At 40.3% G+C, this 15,168-nt stretch overlaps 1 protein-coding gene across 2 annotated transcripts; it reads right to left on the reverse strand.

The window, feature by feature from the left end:
• Window positions 1-1,465: 1,465 nt before the first annotated feature.
• On the reverse strand, window positions 1,466-8,615 carry pgghg (protein-glucosylgalactosylhydroxylysine glucosidase). 2 transcript variants are annotated; one of them, XM_084734753.1, is made up of 14 exons: window positions 8,377-8,615; window positions 6,967-7,288; window positions 6,654-6,864; window positions 6,061-6,496; window positions 5,857-5,976; window positions 4,568-4,699; window positions 4,392-4,503; window positions 4,164-4,236; window positions 3,948-4,084; window positions 3,732-3,865; window positions 2,527-2,622; window positions 2,341-2,438; window positions 2,041-2,258; window positions 1,466-1,750 (listed from the first exon to the last, which is right to left on the reverse strand). In XM_084734753.1, the coding sequence occupies exons 2-14, from the start codon at window positions 7,208-7,210 to the stop codon at window positions 1,674-1,676; spliced, it is 2,088 nt and encodes a 695-aa protein (XP_084590879.1). In that variant the 5' UTR covers window positions 7,211-7,288; window positions 8,377-8,615; the 3' UTR covers window positions 1,466-1,673. The 2 variants fall into 2 exon arrangements, with proteins under 2 accessions (XP_084590879.1, XP_084590880.1); XM_084734754.1 differs by lacking the exons at window positions 1,466-1,750; window positions 2,341-2,438; window positions 8,377-8,615 and having other exon boundaries at window positions 2,066-2,258; window positions 6,967-7,415.
• Window positions 8,616-15,168: the final 6,553 nt, after the last annotated feature.

Here is a 15,168-nt window from a genome sequence, read left to right on the forward strand (position 1 = left end):
GCCCACCATGGGTTACAAACACATGCATGTTCAACAATGGTTTTATCTTTGCTCTCCTTAAGTAAGTGTGCTATAAAACACGACTAAATATATCATACAAATCATACACTTATATATAGGCACAATAGACCAAGTAGGAAAATAGTTATTTTGAGCAGTGACCTCTTCCTGTCCTTCCTCCTGCTCTCTCCTGCAGACTGCAAGACCGTTGATGCCTCTGCAGGACTCAAAGAATCACAGGATATTTGAAGCCATCAATCACACAACAAAGGCTGTGGTGGTCCAGCTCACCAAGGTAAGGTGAACACTTTGAAACTGAATTCTTTACCTCTTATTTCAAATTCATGAAGAGGCTGGAAACAAAGGGGGGGGGGGATTATGCTTTGAACACAATGTAAGGAGTTTTAGTTGAACATATTTTATTTACAATACAGTATGCACATCATAAAGCATTTTCTCCTTCTTTTGAACACATTGCAAATGCTTTGACACATTCATGCAAATGATTATGCATAATTGTCTGTTTCCTATTTTATAAATTGCTTATGTCATGTTGATCAAAATGCATTATACCAGCTCTCTGTTGAATGGGCGCATTCCCCAAAACATAAAGACATCAGTCCATAAGTCATTACAGGCATAATGGTGGAACCAGCGGTCACAATCTGTCATATTTTCTATAAATTTGTGTTGGACTTTTCTGTAAATGTTTTCCTGAATTGATGAGTGGCTCTCTGTTGTGATTTGGATCTGTGGTCTGACAAACAGGAACGTCAAGAGGTACATAAAGACTGCATTGTCATTCCACCACCTCCTTAAGATGTGTTTCTTACGTTTAGCTGTCAGATTCTGTATTTATTTTCTTTGTGCTATACGGTGCTGTTAAGCAGTCATGTTTTTTTATTTTCTGCATCACAATGACATGGTATTTAAACAATAAAAGTGTGAATCCTGTCCGATCTCTTGTAATCTATCACCCACATACAGTAACGAATAGTTAAAATTGTTATATGCTCTACAGAACGAGTGCAACCTTGTGTATTTTCATTGAGTATGCTGTTATATTGACAACATGGCTATGCCATTTGACCATCTTGTTCACATGCAGTGTCACAAGGACTTGTCATTCTGATGGCACTGACACGTTCATAAATATTTACTTTTGTAAGATAAACTATGAATTTTAAGGAGTTTGTGGGCTTTTGCAGCTAATCTATTGTGTGGTTCTGTGTGTCCAAATTGTTTTGAGAAATGCATTTACACTGTTTTGCAAATGTTAAGGCTGGTTAGAGAAATGTACCAAAACAAGTGAGGAGAAACTGAAAAATGAGCCTTTATGACACTCTATAAAATGAAGATAAGAGCAGGCTCCACATTTTATCTTCATATAAAATTTCATTTGGTGCTTGATGGTGTTACCAGTCAGAGCCAAGAGCCATTAAGTTAACAAATCAGCAGGACAAGCTCTTGGAAAAATTCCTTTATTTAATCAATACAGACAATCCTTCTATATTTCATTTGCAGTCCAACTGTGTTGCCCGGCTATAGAATTAACATGCACTCAGATGAATGGCACCATACAACTTAACAGTAGTTTAGATATTAAAAAAACTTGTTCAACATATGTCTTATTGTGGGTAAATGTGATGATTAGTCATTGATCATGTTTAGTTTCAGAAAGGCCAACAGGAAGACACTGACGCCACTTTACAAACACATCCAGGCTCTCGAGGAAAAGTCACTGGATTTCCTGAAAATACAGACAAGTAAATTAATTAGAATCTGTCACAACATCAGTGTCTTTAAAATATAAAATTGAACTGCTGCTTCTCCAAACTAGGGGTATGCTGTCCGCCATCTACACTAAGATACATTAAGTGCATCATACAACCCTGCTTCAAGTAAGACAAACTACCCCTTTAATGTGCTCTTCTCTATTATTAATGTGCAATCTTTCATTGTATTGATAAACTTTTTTCTGAATAAAAAAAAAAAACAGAAATGGGTTGCCATCACTGCAAGTCTTGGCTTGTGTGTTACCTGGTGTGAGAGGGATTTTAGTGCCTGATGCCTTCAGGACAACCTGTAGATCGTGGGACTTTCCAGCACTGCCTTCTTGTTCCCTCAGTATGATACAAACATCTTCTTTCCTCAGCAGCCAGTCCATCTGACTGCCCAGATAGTTCACGCCGCGAATGCAGAGCTCAGAGATTTCATTGGGAAGAAGAGGGGAAAAGACCAGGCAGCCCTTCTGAACTCTAGAAGAAAAACACAGTATGTTAACCTTATTTATTAGTGGTGTTTGTTTCATTGTGCGTGGCGAGAGGATTGATAACAGACCTAAAGCCAGTAAAACCAAACAGCACAGCTTGCAGGAATCCTCCCATGCCCGTGAGAAAGTTGACTGCACCAGAGCCATCTGATGATTCACTCCATACCTGTGAGCAGATGTAATCACACATTCACTGGATATCGAGTTAAGAGGCATGTATTAGTACAAAGTGAGTGTTTGAGTCAGAGGGATACCTGAAACGGCCCCTGGATGTTCTTGAAGCACTTCTCAAGTAAAAGGTGAGCTTTCTCTGCCTCCCCGAGCTCCAGCCAGCCGATTGCAAACATACCCTGACGATGGAAAGTCAAAGCATTAGTGCAAACATACACTAATTAATAAAGAAGTAATACACTGAAGACATTGCAGCACTTTACCAAAGGACTGTGGAGCATCATGGAGGGTGGTGTATGTGTGCATGTTTATTTGTGCTGAGAAAATAAGCACTGTGAAACCATCAGAAAGTAATGTTTTATTTCTCTGATTCACCAGCTATTTTTCCACCGCTCTCTCTCTCCCTATTTGCTATTTTGCAGATTAAGCTGCAAACTAGACCCAGACGTTGAGGCTGGATACACAAAATGAAACCAACCAGCTGTGGGTTTCTTCATTCAGAGCTATTTCAAGCTGACTGTAGAGAGTCTAAACGCCAGCTCATGACTGGCCACCGTGGCGTGACATTGGGTTGCACTTTCTCCACGTCACGCTGCTGGCTTTTTTTTTCTGGCATCCCCACCACCAAAACCTAAACAGACTACTCAAATTCAAAATGAACTGCATTTCCACCACAGTGCCTAATTCTGCCCAAATGTGACCTTATGGTGCAAATTTAGCGCTCATTTCAAGTCATGACGATGAATGGTAGTTTTATATTGATTCTCTTTTAGCTGTTTTTAGTCACTACCAACTCCAGAGAGAAATATCTGGCTCTTTAACTTTCTCCAACTCTCTCACTAATTATTTTCACTTCTGTTAACAATGCAAGACAGGGTAATTAGTCTTGGCAGAAGTCTGCACTCTCTGAATGCCCTTCTAGTTAAGTCTGAGTTTGTCACTATGAAAAACTCCTTTTATGTGCGCATACTCATTTGATCCTTTGTTAAAATAAAATATTGATTACTGCAGCTTAGACTCTGAATGCAAGACTTGTATTTCTTACATTGTTGAACTGCTACTTTTACTTTAGCAACGGATATGAATACTCAAATATCTTGTATATCAATAAAATATATTTTTTAAAGCTTTGTTTCCTTTTTTGCTACTCACAAAAACAACACTGTAAACAAACATTATACACAATAGATTGGTTGAATGAATAATAAGTCATAGAAATAAAAATAAAACAAGTATCAAGTATAACAGTATCAATTATGTCCTGACCGTACAACACGCTGTGTCTCACCCATGTCATGGCTGGACCGTTAGGGTCTGTGACTGGCTCGTACGCTTCAAGATCATTTCTCCTGACCTCTGGGGACATTGGTAATCCAAGAGGATAGCTCAGCATCACTGTGTCTGCCTGCTTCACTGGATGACCTGTGAGACATCCAAAACACATTCTCACATCATGTTCTAGACACTAGATTTACTCATGTGGAATAAAAGTACAAAAATTCACCTTTAACATAGCCGTCAAACTCAGGATGGTACTGGGACTCTTCATCAAAAGGTATTTTGAGGTGTTCAGCCACTTCTTGCCATTCCTTTGGTGCAGGATGTTGGAGAAGTGCAGCCAATTCCACAGCGAACTGGAGACTGACAAATGAGAAACTTTGTGTTTTGCTGGTGCTCACAAGTTAATATGCACTGCAGGGAAATATTCAAAGATAAGTACCTGAGTTTGGCCACTGTGTTTGTGTACACAGAGTTGTTGACATTGTAATAATACTCATCAGGTGGCATGACACCTAAAACGGCACAGAGGGGAAATGCCTCATAATATTTGAATGAAAATATTCATTCAGATGTCTTTATATAGCGTTTATTGAAGACTTTGCATGATAACCATGAAAAAGCTCAATAAATTCAGTATAAATTTGATCTCTCTAACAATGGTCTTTACCTAAGAGATGGTACTTCTGGTCCTCTGGGTTCCATCTGACTCTAGAAACCCAGTAATCAGCCACACCGTAAATCACCTCACTGCCATGACCCTCAGTGAACATGGACAGATCCTGTAATCAAGAGCTCAGTTAATATCACACAGGCTGAGACAATAATGGTGATAAAGGAGTATACCTCAGTGAGGTAGAGATAGTGCTGGAAGGCCAGGGTGACATCTCCATTTATGTGAATCTCCTGTTGTCCATAAATGTCCTCTGGACACACCTCCCTGCCTGACACAGCGCTCTCCCATGGGAACTTTATTCCCTGTAAAGACAACACCTTTTCTTTAGAGGGCTCACACACAGTTATTGTTAAAATGTAGAACAAGACGAATACAAAGGCACACTGTATCAGCACTATTCAGCACTGCTAGTATTGTGCTACCAGTAGCTGGTTTCAGTTGAACAGTACTTTTTAGGAGGAACCGCTGCTGTCACACAACATTCACTCCCAGCTAGGGCTGGGCAAGGTAGACTATCAATATTATGGCGATATCGTGATATGAGACTAAATATTGTCTTCAATTTTGGATATCATTATATCAATTTATTGGTATTGACTTTTACTGTTTTTACAGTCTACATTACAGTAAAGTGATATAATTTTCTGATGTTACCAGATGTTCCAGCTGTTCAATTATTCACTAAAAACAAAAAATGCAAGGTGCACAGGTTTGTTAGCGGTCCTTCTTGCTGTCATTCAAGCAACTATTTTGCATTTAGAAATCCCCAGACGACTGCTAAGTGGCAAGATCTCTCGTCGTTGGTTGCAATCTACAGCTTCGCAGCTAAATCACTAAATCCTACACGCTGGTCTTTTTCAAGGAATAGTTAAGCATTTTGGGAATTCTGCTTATTCGCTTTCTCACCAAGATTTAGATCAGAAGTTCAATACCACTCTCATGTCTATGCTAAATAAGGAGACGGAGTTACAAGTCAGTGGGTATAGCTTGGGGAAAAAAGGCTTGACTCTGTCCAAAGGTAAGAAAATGTATGTAGGAGGATCTACAGTTCACTGACTGACATGCTGTATCTTGTTTGGTTAATCTGATTACAGACAGAAATACAAAATATGACAAATTGCAGGTTCATACGAGACAGTGGGTGTAGAAACTTGTTTGCCAGCAGCTTCCTGGAATCTCTGCTGGTGATACAACCTCACAGGTACGACAGCTAAAAGTATCTAAAACCACAGATTATTGTTTTTATATTTATGTATATGTACAGATTAATCAAATGAGATATAAATTGTTTATCAGTGAGCGGGGTAGGCTTTTGGTCTAACTTTGTTTATTATATCACATCTTTTCTTCTGATTTGACTGGGGGTTGTCATGTTTTATCCAACAGTGTTCCAAACTAACTCTTGGTCTTGGGAGCGTGTTAAGCACACTGCATACTTAGATCCCACTGATCATCGTACCTTGAAGCCCTGCTTTTGGGCGTTGTCTTTTGCACCATCCACAGTCCCTACCCTGTACTCCAGCACAGCTCGGGCAAGCTTCGGATAGAAAAGGGCTATGCCAGGATACATCCAAATGTCCTATCACAAGAAGGTATGGTCATTGTGTGATACATCATACAACCCAATAAAACAACATGCAAATAACAAATCTAGTAGCCATACCTGGTCCCAGAAAACATGGCCCCAGTAGTCCTGACCATCCCCACCATTAGACAGCCCACCTGGACTGACCCCACCAAAAGAGCTGGAGGTGTCATGTATGGAAGGGAAGGCACTGAGGAGGTAGAAAATACAGCCAATCAAAGCCTTGCAGAGGCTCTCTGACCCCGTTGCCTCCACCTTGCTCTGCAGCCACAGTTCTTTCCAGGCCTTCTCGTGAGATGGACGTAGGTTACCCGAAGCCATCAGATTCAGGCCCTCATCAAAACTGGCCTGAACAGCGTCTAAACTGTTGGCCACTACCAGGATGAATCCCCAGCGACCTTGGCTCTGTTCTGGAGCCAAAGTCAGAGTGGTGGGTATTGGGGTCCAGATAAGGTGCACTGTGGGACAGGAACCTCCTGGGAACTCAGCACTCTTCGTCTTTCCTTGGATGTGCCTAAGAGACACAGGAATGCAGACTGTCTAAGAAATCATTCTTGTAATAAACCACCTACATACTTAGCAACCAACTAACTGACCTACCAACTATATAGTCAACCAACCAACCAACTATACCGACTATGTAGTCAGAAATGTGTTTTTGTGAACCTCACCTTCCTCCTTTGTAATCAGGACCCGATTCGAAGACGATGTCTTTGCTCTGAGGTGTGAATGAACTGAGCAGGTTCACATTGATTGGCTCCTCTGAAGTCACCTGACGCACCAGCAGAACTTCCATCACCATCAGGTTGGAGTAGTATCGGTGTGAATAGAAAGACTGTGAGACGGTCACACTTGCTGAGCTCAGAGTGTGTGCAAAAACACCTGGATGAGAGCAACAGACAGCGATAATTCTTCACAGCATGAAATGAGATCAGCACCAACACAAGTTCTGGCAACCAGACGGTCAAACGCTGCAGATGCTACCTGTGTGGGTGTCAAGGCTGTAGGTGTGCTGGGCTGGTTCATCTGTCTGCACCTCTACAGCTAGAGGACAGGGGACATCTGCTCGGTGACACTGTCCACCTTCCCCATTATACACACCACCCATGTGCATGATATTATTGTACACCCTCCATCCCAGAAGCCCGTTGGCCAGTGGAGGGAGGAAGCGGCGGTCAGTGGGCAGGGTGTCGGTGGAAAAGATGTAAGGGTCTGAGTCACAGGACATGGCAAGGAGGCAATCTTAACCTGCACCAAGAAGTCTGGTTTCTTAATGCAGTCAGGATTCGTTGAGTTGATCCCAGCTCTTAAACAATGAAACATTATTTCATTTACAAGTTACCATGGCTTGAAAACATCTGTATTTCGACACTGAGTCTTAATTTGAACACCAAATTAGGAGATTATAATGGTTATCGCTGTCATTATGCAACCCTGATTCCAAAAATGTTGAGATAAAGTTGTGTAAAACGTAATTGTTCATCCTGTTGCTGTCTGGAAAGAGATAAAGAAGTATCCACTGCCATACCACCAGACTACAGTACAACTTCTTCCCTCAGGCTGTTAGATGGCTTAATTCATCTTCCGCACTCCTCTGTGTTTGTTTTATTTTTATCTCTTCAATCTACTGTATTGAATTTTAAATTTTGTCTTCCATGATTAGCAAAGAGGGAATTACATCTAAATCTCAGTATACAGCCCTATTATATTATGATGAACAAATCTATCTTGTGTTTCGTCAAAACAGAATGCAGTCAAATTCAGAATGAGTGCATGTTTACCAAAAATAAAGTTTATCAGTTTGAACATTACATATATCTTGTCTTTTTACTGTATTCAATGGAATATATGTTGGTGTTAAAGGATTTGTAAAGTATTGCATTCTGTTTTGATTTACTTTTTACACACCATCACAATTTTTGTTTTGAGTTGGGCGTATAAAATATAAGTTGACCAAAGGGTTGGAGACTTTACTGGAAATTTTCACTGTCGAACAACACACACACACACACACACACACACACACACACACCCACACACACACTTCACAGGTTCCTGTCAGTAAAGGCTATTTGTAGGTTGTGTACTTTGACACGTCTGTGTCACAAGACATTTCCAAATGTCATCATAAGACATTTTAATGCAAATAGGTGAACAAAAATGAGGCATTCACTGAACAAAACGCACACAGTAAAGGGTTAATCACAGGGCAAACACTTTCTCAATCAATTAAGCATGCTGGAAAATCTGAATTACTTTTAAGGCATTAATTGGAAGGAAATAATGAACAGTCTCAGTAATTAGGCTGACAGTTAGGCAGAATTTCTGCAGTCAAAAGGCTGTACAAACATCCAGCAACACATTACTACTACAGTGGGAATGTTTCAGTCTCACGTGAACAGGAAGAAGCATCTGTTTCTGCAACAAAGAGAAAAGTTGGAGAGAAAAAACAAAGAAAAAGTTCCCAAGTCGCTTGTTCTTTGCAGTTTAACAGCAAGAAAAACAGATCACGTGCTCTGTTCCCTTTCAGAGTTTATGTCTGGTGAAAACAAATAAGTCCAATAAATGAGGATGATAACACAAGTTAGTAGTTTCGAGTCTCTCTGGTAGGAGGAGACCATGGGGCAGCTGTGTGCTGCACACAAAACCTGGACATGGCTCTCTGTGCGTCTGCTGGAAAACATGGCATGGACTTTACGTGGGCGGATAAGTCAGAGTATGTCAACACCAACGACATACAGTGTGTTGGAAGTGGACAGGATCACAGCTCTCCTAAAGTGAAGCCAAAGGATCTCTGTCGCTGCCTGGTGGAAGGCTGCAGAACACATCAAAAATCCTGCCTCTCAGTGTTAATAGAGGGCGCAGGGGCCAAACTATAATGTCAACATGTACGTCCAATAAATTTTTTTACCAAAGATGGTTTCCATCATTTTAAGTAGTTCTCATCACACTGATGTTTGTTCAGTTTTTTTCTGGTCAGTTTGTACTCAAATAGTTATTTGATGAAATAGTGCAGAAGTCACTTCAACTATAGTCCTTTGATCCTGGTTGAATTGTGCCAAGAATCACACATATGTTTGTCAATTTAAAAGATATTTTTCAAGTCAAGACAGATGCAGTTTGTTGTAACATGTGGAAAGATTACACACCTAGGGGTTGCGTCAATGACATCGTGATTTTCTTCCTCCAAAAAGTTAACAATGGCCCGCTGAAGTGACGATGCCTGTGTGTTGTCTCGAAAACTACAACAAACTTGCCACAATTTGAGCCTTTCTTGACTTGTAAAATTCTGTTTTAAATTGACAAACAACATATGTGTAATTAGTGGCACAGTTCAAACGGCATCAAATAATAATTTGACTATTTTTTCAGAATTTATGACCCAATACTGGTCACTACTGCGCAGATTCACGACATCTCCAGCACAGGATGGCAGCACTCATATCCGGGATGGAAGTGGCGAGTTGTCGTCATCTTTATTTACTGTCATTGGTCTGAACTCAGCTGTACAGTGGATCAATAGGTAGGATTACATACTGAACATGCTCATTAGTTAGCAGTTTTCAGTAGTTTTAGAGCTCACCACAGCACAAAGATAGCCACAATCTAGAAACTTGGGTTGGTCTTAAGGGAACTGCCCTACGACTGTGATGCTCATACATATCCAATACAGTCTTTTGAGTTGTTTAAATAAATGCCAGTCCCTTTGTTGCTATTATGCAGATGATACATGGCTTTATGTTCCTCTACAATCCAGTAACTTCAGTAGGTTAGATAATTTCCTTGCCAGCCTCAGTGATGTCAAATGCCGGATGTCCCAGAACATTTTAAAACTGAATGATGACAAATCTGAGGTCTTAATCTTTGGTAAAACACATTCCACCAGCCTGCTACACAGAAAGCTTGGTTCCCTGAATTAAAATATTATGCAGACTGGTAATGTTGGAGCAAACTGAGATTCAGATCTCTGTTTTTGGATGTTAAGAATTTTGTCCAGTCTTGCTTCATCCAGCTTATGAAAATTTCCAGAATCTTCTCCGTCCCCTACTGACTTGCACAAAGTTTAGAACCTTGCTAAAAACTGCTATATTAATAAAAACATAATAACCACTGTGTATGTCAACTCCCAGCATTACAAAAAGGATCTTAATATTAATATACAGCTGTTACAGTTGGACAGTTTGTCTTGTTACAACCACTGTGTGCGTACATTTTGTATTTACAATTAACACAGCAGGACGACTTGGCTGAGACAGTAAAAATACTCTCCAGGTCACAGTGAGAGTGTTTACATTTTCATCCTATCTTAGAGGTATCACGTCACTCTCTCCAAACTAAATCATGTCGTCTCTACTCCATGTACCAGGCACTCTAAATTCCCCTTTTTACCTTTTTTGCTGCTAGCTCGTTTTATTTCCACAGCCGCGAATAGTTTCTATCTGTTGCTATTTTACTGAAATCTGTCCTTTGTTCTGTTGTGTGAAGCACTTTGTAGCTTGGATTTTGAAAAGTGCTCCCCAAATTATTTAACTAAGATTGGGGTTGTAGGCAGGGGTACCCGTCTCTTTATAGGGGCCGTGGGTGGAAGTTGTTTAATGCAGCCACACAATCACTACCAGCATTTCTTAAGTTAACATTGTGCACAAAAATGAGATCAAATTGGTGCCCTAGGACATTGGTTTTCAAACTGGTGTGCTGGAACCAACAGAGATCCACAACTGTGAATCAATTGTTGAGTTCTTGACACAAAAAAGTTTGTAAACCCCTGATCTAGGGGTTAAGGTGCGGCATAAAATTCAAGCCCTCCAATAAAAAGCATTCAATTAAAGTCAAAGAAATGCTCAGAAATAAAAATGGTGATGTGAGGCCCCTATTGAGGGTCCCTCCAAAACACACACAAGCAGCAGTACTCCTCTGCTGGAAAACCCCTGGTTTGTAGTGTGTCAGTTTTTGTGATAATTTCACGACATAAGAAGTTTTGTCATCATGGAAATTATTACTCAACCTGTAAAACATCTGTAGAATGTATAATCAGTAAAACATCTGTATGATATATGATGTTCTGGATAAGCTTTCTGATGTCAAATAAATCTGCTGATGTCAGGCTTCAGATTCTTCACCGAAAGCCTGCATTACAGAATAGGAGTGTAGAATTCAGGACATTTAACAGGTAAGGAAGGTTTAATAAAAGACAATGTAATTGCATTGATGAGATTTGACTCATTTTTCAGGCTTCAGTAGGGACTAAAATTCAGGATATGTCCACTTCTGCAGCTTTGATCATTTTTAAATTTGTTTGTGAGTCTCTTAATAGCAACATAATAACAAATAAATGGAGCACCCCTTTAAAGATATGCACCATGTGCAATAAGCATAATATCAACAGAAATATTCTAACCAAATATTTGACACTGGTCAAGGGCACAGATCTTATTATAGTTTGGTAGGTTTGTCCCTTCTGTCTCCCTGGGATCTGCACCCAAGACGCACCTATAATATGGAAGCCCATTTCAGCCAATGGGATTGAAAAATAGTATAATGTATAATATATAATATAATGAGAAATTTTCTCAGGATAATGACTTAGTATCTCAAAATAATGAGAAGCTTTCACCAATACTAAGATACTCAGTCGTTATTTTTAGAAAGTTTCTCTTTATAATGACATACAGGATCTTTTTTCTCCATCACATTGGCAGCCGTAGCATATTACCAAACACATTTCTGATTAATGGCAACATTTTTGGCACACAAACAAACCAGTGCCTTTCCCAGCACCTGAGGGTCTGGGACAGTCGCCCACCTGGTTGATAATCCAACTTTAGGAAGGAGTATTGTCTGGGGTTTTTTTGGTACATTATTTTTAATTTATTGAAGTGGTTCTAGGAAACTAAGCAGTCAAAACTGTGGAAAAAGAACCCTCAGCTCAACTGTGGCATTTCACTAGTTGCACCACTTGGTGGCGCTGAGGAGCTGTTTGTGCAGCGTCTGGCATCATGCCGGGGGTCAGAGCCACAAACCCTGGGAAAAGCAGTGCTTTGTCCATATAAGGCTGCAATCCATCCGCTTCCCTCTTCCTCCCCAGCTCCCTTCCTCTGTCTTTCTCAGACCTGAGGGATATTTACAGAGAGAGCGCCTCGGCCAGCCTGCCCTTCCTTATTAGGAGCTCAGCTTGTTGTCAGTACTCCTTCCCTGCAGGACAGTGGTCCATCTCCCTGCTCTCAGATGAGACAAACAGATGGATGACTGCTGTTAACTACACGTTAATGCAAATGGACGGGAGCTCAAAAGACAACAGGACTCGTGCAGCTTTTACCCAGACGTCCACTGAACACTCACTCATGACACTCTTTTCTATCATGTCAGTCATGATGTAGTGTCCACCTGGGAGCAGCTGTATATGGATGTAACAGTCCAAACATGCTGTAAATACATCTAATGCTCGCTGGCTGTGTGTGAGCGCTGCAGTGTTGCAGCTGTTCCTCTTTCTGTCTCCCCAGTGATATAAGACATCTGGCTACCAGAAAACAGAACTGTACGCACGGATGATACTGTACAATTATAGTGTGGGTGAAGCAGCAAAAATCCAAAACAATCAGGTGACCACAAATCCCTAAAGTGAGCCATTTGATGACTCCATCATCGGCCACAGCACGTCACTGAGATACCAGAAATCCAAGTGAGATTCAGTGTTATGGATGCATTCCTCTCAGAGTTACAAAATATTTTACTTGAATAAACCAGAACTGCAAGGTTTAGTCGATCAAAAGAAATCGAGTTGTCGACTGTTTTGATAATTATTAAACATTCGTCATTTAACAAGCAAGAAAGTCAAACATTTCCTAGTTCCAGCTTCTTAAATGTGAGAATTTTCTGCTTTTCTTCGTCATTTATGACAGCAAATGAAGAGTCTTTGGGTTTTGGACAAAATAAGCAATTTAAAGACGTCACTTTGGGTTCTGGGAAACTGTGATGAGCATTTTTCATAATTTTATTTACATTTTATAGACTAATCGTTAATCATGAAACTAACCAGCAGATTAATGTATAATGGAAAACAATCACTTTTGTCAATGAACTGATGGAGCTGGACACAAACTCTCAGTGTCCACAATAACCAGGCAGTTGCTACAAACACACTTTTTTTTTATTAGGGTGCAGACATCCATTCAATATATTAGAAAACCAACATGTGAAGAAAGGCTAAATGGAATTTTACTTCAAAAGGGTATTATTCAAGACTAATATTTATACACATATAATATACATAACCATGCTCCCTTGCAAGAGAGGAATTGACAATGAAACACTATGAAAATAAGATCCTTATCAATGGTAATAATTAAAACCATTCTTAGAATAATAGGCATTGACAGAACAGCAATTTCTAGAATTGTGCAATGACCTCTGACCTTCAGCTATGGGTAACTTTCCCTCCACTTACTAAGTGAGAAGGTGCTGCTCTGAAATGAGTTTGTCTGGAGGACGGGCAAAGCCTCGCAGATCTTTCGTTGCTTTGCTGAGAGTAAAGTGCTGTGGTCGACTGACCTGGTTCTGCGGTCATTTTTTTTAAGAGCATGGAGTGTGTCTGTGGTCACAAAAATAAAACATGTATGTGGGGAAGTGCATAGGTGGAGAGGTAGGTGGGTTCAAACACTTGCATGTGGAAACAAAACAACCCAACAGAGCTTCATGGACTTCCCTCCCCGTCGTCAGGACGATGCTGAATGTAAAGACAGAGCCTGATTTCAGAGCTGGGTTTTTAAAGGGAAAATTTGGATTATTTGATGCGGAGTTGTATGAGGTACTTATCAATAGTCCATGTATTACTTAAAGTAGATGGTGGTCAGCACACTCCAGGGTTAGGAGAGGCAGAGAGGGGTACCAGCACAGAAGCTAAGTAATGAATTGTTGTGAAGAGCCCTGTCTCACTCCCATCTCGTCAAATACCAACGTTTTGTCACTGCCCCCTGGCAACTCATGCAGACCATGGTGCCTGTTTGCAGTTGTACAAGATGAACCGGGATTTCAATATAATATAAAGAGGAAGAAAAACCGCATATGGAGGAGATGTGGTGGATGGACAGCTCAAACAAACACAAGCTTTCCACCAAGGAGGCCAGGGTTTGTGTCCCTTTTGATAATCAAAATGTCATTAAAAGTTGGAAGGTATATAAACTAACGAGTCACATGAGGTGATGGTCTAACCCTAAACCTGCCTAAGTAGTTTCTGTGCCAAAACCTACCACAACTGCAACTGTTTCACAACATGAACCTCATGTTAAAAGGCTTTCTGGCAGCATCTCCTGCAACTGCAAAAGGATACTTTGTGCTACAGTATAAGACTTATGACAAAATGCCGGTATGTGACTGTTAGTGTGGATGGGGTTGGCAACAAAAGCTGTTTTTGCCACAAAAAGTCAATATCAGTTCAAATGTATGCTATATTTAGAATGTTTTCACAGCTTTAGTTTGCCATCCCTTTTCTGGTGGGAAACCACCATTACATAAGCCAAATATAATTCTTTACAAGCCAACCAAACTCCATGGGTGAAATCAGTCATTTTACCTCCCAGAACACTTCTTTGTGTTACTGTGTGACTGCAGTGTTTTCAAAAGCTGGTTCGGATTCACAGAAGACACATAATAACACAAACAAACTAACAATCCGAGGCAGCTGTAGACCAGCAACTCCCATATTCTGCAAGGTGAAATTACTAGGTTCACCTATGTAGTTTGGTTGGTTGGAAAGAGTCACATTTGGCTCATATAACAGCAGTTTCTTGTTAGAAAAGGCTGCCTGACAGCAAAGTAAAGTGCTGAAAGTATCCTACATGTAGCACATACTTTAACTGATATTGATTTTTTTAGGTGAACCTTTTTTTTTTTTAGCTTCCGTGCAGATACTTCACACCGTTTCTCCAAACTGGGAGCTACTGTTGGTAAAACACTGACTATATAGATAAGTACTTCATCAACCCACATCACATAATCCAAACTACCCCTTTAAAGAACTACACTAAAACCATTACTGCTTGACAACATTTGAACTGTGAGTGGGGTAAATTTGTGAATGTGTGACGTGAGAGTGTTCACAAAAAAAAATAAATAGTAAAGTGGGAGCTTTAAGGCCCAAGCTGCCTTGTGCGCTCGTGGAATGTGCATCAAGGAAGTATGTGATGCACG

The sequence above is a fragment of the Lutjanus erythropterus genome, chromosome 13, assembly GCF_056507025.1.
Source record: "Lutjanus erythropterus isolate fLutEry1 chromosome 13, fLutEry1.hap2, whole genome shotgun sequence".
Classification (NCBI taxonomy): domain Eukaryota; kingdom Metazoa; phylum Chordata; class Actinopteri; order Lutjaniformes; family Lutjanidae; genus Lutjanus; species Lutjanus erythropterus.